This window comes from Sinocyclocheilus grahami, unplaced genomic scaffold (assembly GCF_001515645.1).
Source record: "Sinocyclocheilus grahami isolate Dianchi unplaced genomic scaffold, SAMN03320097.WGS_v1.1 scaffold373.1, whole genome shotgun sequence".
Lineage (NCBI taxonomy): Eukaryota > Metazoa > Chordata > Actinopteri > Cypriniformes > Cyprinidae > Sinocyclocheilus > Sinocyclocheilus grahami.
This window is the reverse complement of record NW_015505552.1, coordinates 209,982-216,244: the sequence shown is the minus strand read 5'-3', so window position 1 is coordinate 216,244 and position 6,263 is coordinate 209,982. Positions and strand designations below refer to the sequence as shown.

Genomic DNA, 6,263 nt, shown 5'->3' with positions numbered 1-6,263 from the left:
AGAACAGCATTATTTGAAATAGAAATCGTTTCTAACAATATAAGTCTTCACTGTCAATTTTGATCAATTTAATTGATCCTTGCTGAATAAAAGTATTAATTTGAAAAAAGTATTGACTTGTACAGTATTGTAAACCTCTCACACGCACACAGACGTTCTGTCTGGCAGAAAGGACTCTACAGACTACAGGTCAGTGCATTTTGTATTGTAAACAGAGTTTGTTTAATCTGGGCCAAAGTGAAGTTATACTGATACTGTATATAAAGAGAGCAGGACAAAAAGCAGAGAGAGAAAGTGAAACTAGGACTGTGAGTACAAGAGATGAAGAAGATGGTGAGCTGGCATTGTGCGGGAAATCAGCAGAGGAAAGTAAAGTCAGGTGGAGGAGGGAAGGGGTGGACTGAGTGAGAGAGGAGAGAAAGAATAAAGATAAGCACACAAGAAAAGAATGCACACAGAACGGAGATGAGGGGAGGGAAGAGGGAGGGGCAAAGAACATGGCAAGGTTACACATGAAAACTGCAGTCTGTTTTCTTCTTTCACACTCACAGAAAGAGAGAAGTAGAGAAAGGAAGCTTCAGTTTTGCTCTTACCTCTGTAATATCACACTAAGCCATAAACTAAAAACAGAACGGAAGAACTGAATGCCAAGGAAGCGAGTACATTCATGATACAGAGAGCCAGGAAAGAAGGAAAAGACAGAGAGACTATTAGAACAATAAAATAAACAAGGCGGCTACACATTGGCAGAGTTTACAGGACCAACTCTGACATCAGTGAAGTGAGAGAGGAAAACGGGTGCAACATTGCTTTACGGAAACCGCTTGTCAGTTTCATGCTGACACAGTTTGAAAATAGGAAACAGACGCTTAAGAGAAACAGAAAGGGAAAGAAAGACAAAAGGATAAAACAAAGCCCATTTAAGCCAAACCATGTTGATGAAAGAATACCGGATATGCATGCCGCTCACTGTTGATGAGGTAAGTTTGTAACTTTTTACATGTGTTTGGGTTTGCGTCCATATGTTCGGGTGTACAGCAGCTGTCCTCATGATTAGCGTGTATAAAAGTAAAGGTTAATAGGATTTCTATTCCACTCTGTTTACGTAGATGAAACCTTGTCGTTCTGTGTACATGTCTGTGGGTTGTATTACATAATCTCTCCATTTCAGCCGTTTTCTTTACCTAAACGGGTCTGACCAGTTACATCCTTTTATTCTGAAGGCAGGAGTGAGTTATTCACCTCAAGGCTAGGAACAAAACACAAAGGCTTTTTGCCACAAACGCTAGGGATTTCTACAGGAGGGTCAGGGATTGTTTAGTCTGTCTCTGTTTCACGTTCGAGTAGCCAACTTGTGCTCGTTCAGATCAGACAAGTCCACACAAGCACACCTGACCTAAAAGTCTGCCTCAGAATTCGTCTATGGTCTACATCAGCACTAGACCGCATAGTTTCCAGACAGGAGCACCGCCCCCTTTTTCTGGAGAAGCTCTGTTGTGCGTACGGGCAGCATTTTTCTCCAAGCCTTCACAGGGTCTCTGTCGTCATCATCGGTGACAATGATTGTTGGAGTGAGTTTTCACATTCACAGATTTCAAAAGAATTAGTCCTCAGAAAAACAGCAGGAACCCTGTCAGTGCTGCCAACGCAGCTTTTCAGGAGAATATGTGTGCGGAAAAATGTATGTATCCAGAACACTTTAGTCTTTAGAGAACAAAACAAAAACAAAACATATGGCAGATGAGAGATCAAACACTCTGATAAACAATGATGTTTAGTGAACTCATGACGTTCATGATTTTGTTAATAATTCTTTTAAATATGTAAATATTTAATTTAAATAGGTAAATCAAATTTATTTTAAAATACATACCATGTAAAATATAAATATTAATATATTACCTTACATATAATATTAACATATTCCAAACATATGTATTTATTAAAATATATATTATATTAAATATAATTAAATACATTTTAATTTCATGGATCATGGAAGAAGACATTCTCAAAAGCTTTAAACTCATGACATTTTTATATTACTGATATTACTTTTTATTTTTGAAAACAATTGCCCATAAACATTTTTGCGTTATCATGTTAGCACATATCACAACATATTTCCAAAATTTTTATATTACATTAATAATCAAAGTATGATAGCAAAACAGCACCTACAGAAATGTAATACAATTTAATTTAAGCATTTATTTTAAAGATGTTATATTTAATATATTACATTTTCATGTATCATTATGGAAGAACACAATTTCCTATAAAGCTCCAATTTGCTTAATAATGCATTAAATTATAATAATAAATAATAATATAATTCATAAATAAATATGAAGTTTCAAAAAATAAAGATTTAGTTTACATGTGTGTACTGTGTATATTTATATACACACACACACACACACACACACACACGTATATTTAAGATTTAAAATATATATATATTTATATATAATATAAATTATATGAATATAAATACATGTAAATATTTTCAAAATGTATACTGTATGTGTGTGTATTTATATATACATAATAAATATACACAGTACACACACACATATTATATATTTTTATGTGATTAATCGCGATTAATCATTTGACAGCACTAATATATATATATATATATATATATACACACACACACACACACACAAACAAACAAATATAAAGTCTATTTTGATTACTGTGAATTTGACAGCATTGAACTCAGAAAAAATATGTCTTATACATGGGTTATTAGATATATTTTATAACATACAGATTGGTGAATAAATTGTCACAATTAGTTAAAAACGATGAAAATATTTATGTTTTGTCTCAAAACTTACATTGGACTAATTTCTCTTTAAATTCCAATTCAACATTCACGTGGCCAATTGCCCAATTCAATTCACACTCAACCTTATGAGCTAAAAATGAGCAATTTCTTAAATCTAGAACTCTCCTCAACCCAGCTACAAAACAAGTCCAAAAAAAGAGAGAAATGAAACATGTGAGGTCACAAGCAAGAGGTCAACGATTTCTTTCTCTCTTCCTCAGTACAAGATCGGCCAGTTATACATGATCAGCAAGCACAGCAATGAGCAGAGCGGAGGAGGCGAAGGGGTGGAGGTCGTCCGTAATGAACCCTGCACAGACCCCAAACACGGAGCCGGACAGATCACAGAGAAACGCATCTACCTCAACAGGTGAGGCCGCGCACACACACACAAACACACACACACACACGTGCATGCATAAGCGATCCTGTTTCTTTCACGGTTTACATCACCCACCTGCCAACGTGCCAGCGATCAGCTATTATTGATGACTGCAGCTAACACCTTTATGCATGCAGCACAGCTTCGTCCATCGCTCACTTTCCCTCCAAAAACACCTTCTCTCTTCCTGTCGTGCTTCAGGCAGAATCACACATCAGCATAAGCGTCCGACAGAAGATCACGTACACATTCAGTCAGATATCTTCCCACGCCGTGAGCATGCACACACACTTATTGTAATTGCCTGTTTTCTTGTGTTCCTTACACTCTCGCCCTACAAGGACAAAACACACACACACACACTCAGTCATTAGATGCTGTTGTGAATATGAATTACTGCACCTCTAGCAGTAAAACAAATTTTTCAAGCCATTAATGTGTTAGCAAAGACCAAAAGGGCAGAGCATTAAGTTCCTAATGGTCAAATAAATCTTATCGTGGAGCATGTGAGTCTAATTCAGATGCTGATATTACCGCAGACGAGATCATTATATGCTGTTTACAAGTACAGCACGCTGAACCGCTGCATTGTAATTATGAATAATTTAACTTGTATCGTCAAGATACGAGCGGCAAAGGATCGTAACGTAATGGCAGTTTTTGGGTGGGAATGTACTGTTCTGCGGGAACACGCTGTGGAAATGTCTGTCCCTTCAGGAATGGGAAAGAGGGAGTGTGAGAACGCGCTCGACACAACTGGCTGACCGTGAATGATCTACATCTTCTCTTCTCCACCCCTCTCTTCTCATCCTCTGTTCATCCATCCATCCATCACTCAAGTCCTCAGGCTGTAAATCTCAAGCGCTGTCTGTGCCGCCTTATCTTACAGTGCTGAGTTCATTATCTCTCTCGCTCGGTATGGGCTTTCTTGGACTCTGACTGTGTTTTTGTAAGGGACAGATGGCACCAGACACTTCTGGCAGTGAGACTTGTAGCTATTGTGATGATCGTTTGACCTCTTGACCCAAAACACAAGCACGCATGCACCTCTTAAGTGGCCTAAAAAGTATCTGGACTCTTAACTTTAAATGACTTGGCATTGAAGAAAATAGAAAATATCAAAACTAACAGCTACTGCAAACATATTGTGCAAGACATTCTATCCGAACTAACTTTTTTCAGTTAGTTGATCATTAAACCATACTCTTGTTCATTTAAAAAAAAAAAGTATTTTACACTCAGCAAGGCTTTTTATTCTAATATGCCGATTTTCTGCTCAAGAAACATTTGTGCTATTTATCAGTTGTGCTACTACTTAATTATATTTATATTTTTTTCAAGATTCTGTGATAAATTAAAAGAACAGCATTTATTTTAAATAAAATCTTTTGTAACAAAATAAATGCCTTTTGATTGATTTAATGCGTCCTTGCTAAAAAAAAATTATTACTTTCCTTATTTTCTTTACAAAGAAATTTTACCGACCCCGAATTTTGGAATGATATTCTATATATTTTATCATTTAAAACCTAAAAGTTGATCCTGTCATATAGTAATACATCTTTTTTATTATATAATTATTATAAATATAATAATTATTATATAATATTATTATGGTTAATATTACACTAATGTTAATTCATACAATTAAAAATTTTGAAAAATGACATCGGAAATGAACGTTAATCAAGATAATGTAGAAATTAACATTAATCTAGATGAATAAATTCTGTGAAAGTATTGTTCATTGTTAGTTCATGATACCAATTATACAGAAAAACATTAAAGGTAACAAACATTATGAACATTATTTATAACATAGACATCTTAAAGTATAACACAAGTGTCTGTGAAGAGAAATATAAAACACTCCACGAGGCTTTTGTACAACGAAGACATTTTGTCAACCAGCTTCACCAGAAAGATTGTGCTAGATGATCAATTTTAACAGTTTCACTTTTGATCACAAGTTCAACTGTTGAACTTCATGGTGCATTTCTGCATTATGCAAGCCAAATCAGTACCTAACTAACATACACACATGCTGGATTAAGCCTAGGGCTGTTTTTGTCTTTTGTTTAATATGTCGGTATGGCTAACATCTTCTCATGTTTCCTTTTATGTCTCTGTTCAGCAAACTGCCAACCTGGATAAGAAAGTTTGTCCCCATGGTTTTTTATATCACAGAAACCGCCTGGAACTTCTACCCTTACACTGTAACAGGTCAGTTTAAACATTTTGTTACAATAAATACAAAAGTGTTTGAATATTAATGTATCGTCACATGGCACGCACATCTACGTTGTCTATTCAATGCAACCAGCTGTGACCTAACACCCTATTTCTCTTCTGCATATCTCTCTTTTTCTCCATCCATTGGTGTTTTACTATAGAGTACACGGTAAGTATTCTCATATGTCAGCTCAAACTCATGCAGTTTGCTCTGGGCTCAACATAATCACCTCACTCTCTCCTTCTCGTCTTTCTCTCTCTCTTCTTTGCTCTTTCCAAAAGTGTTCCTTCCTACCGAGGTTCCATGTCAAGATTGAGACGCACTTTGAGAATGACAACGGTTGCAATGAAAATGTGAGTGAGAGATGGCAACACACACACACACACTCACACACTCTCTCACACACAGTGTGTGTTCTCACAGGAGATAATCCTCTTAAAGGAGGACGATTCATCAGCGGCACACGTAGCTTCCGCATCCTTGTAAAGGCCATTGTGCTTGTGTCTGTCTTTGAAGCACTCAGTAGTAACAGTCAGGCAAGATCCAAACACTCCACCTTCCTCCTGTGACATACGACACCAATGCCTTTAAAGCAGGGCCTCAAACTACTGGTGTGGGTCAAAAAGATTTTGTTCAGACATGTGTAGAAAATCTAGGTCTCTTGTATTTAAAGCAACAGAGCAGTTTAAACCAGAACTTACTGTGACATGCCTTCAGTTAATGAATACCACATTTTTATTTTTGGTGAAGTTTGGGTTCACGACTTAGTAACCCCCCCCCCCCCCCCCTCACCATGAGCGCCCCCCGCCGCT

The 6,263-nt window shown here is 36.6% G+C and overlaps 1 protein-coding gene across 1 annotated transcript in view; it reads left to right on the top strand.

The window, feature by feature from the left end:
- Positions 1-484: 484 nt before the first annotated feature.
- LOC107549471 (cytoplasmic phosphatidylinositol transfer protein 1-like) overlaps positions 485-6,263 on the top strand; it is a 12,020-nt gene continuing 6,241 nt past the window's right edge. The window contains exons 1-5 of the mRNA XM_016230563.1: positions 485-980; positions 3,058-3,206; positions 5,353-5,441; positions 5,612-5,619; positions 5,733-5,804. Of these exons, the coding sequence (XP_016086049.1) occupies positions 933-980; positions 3,058-3,206; positions 5,353-5,441; positions 5,612-5,619; positions 5,733-5,804 (366 nt within the window). The 5' untranslated portion in view covers positions 485-932. The remainder of the gene's footprint in view (positions 981-3,057; positions 3,207-5,352; positions 5,442-5,611; positions 5,620-5,732; positions 5,805-6,263) is intronic.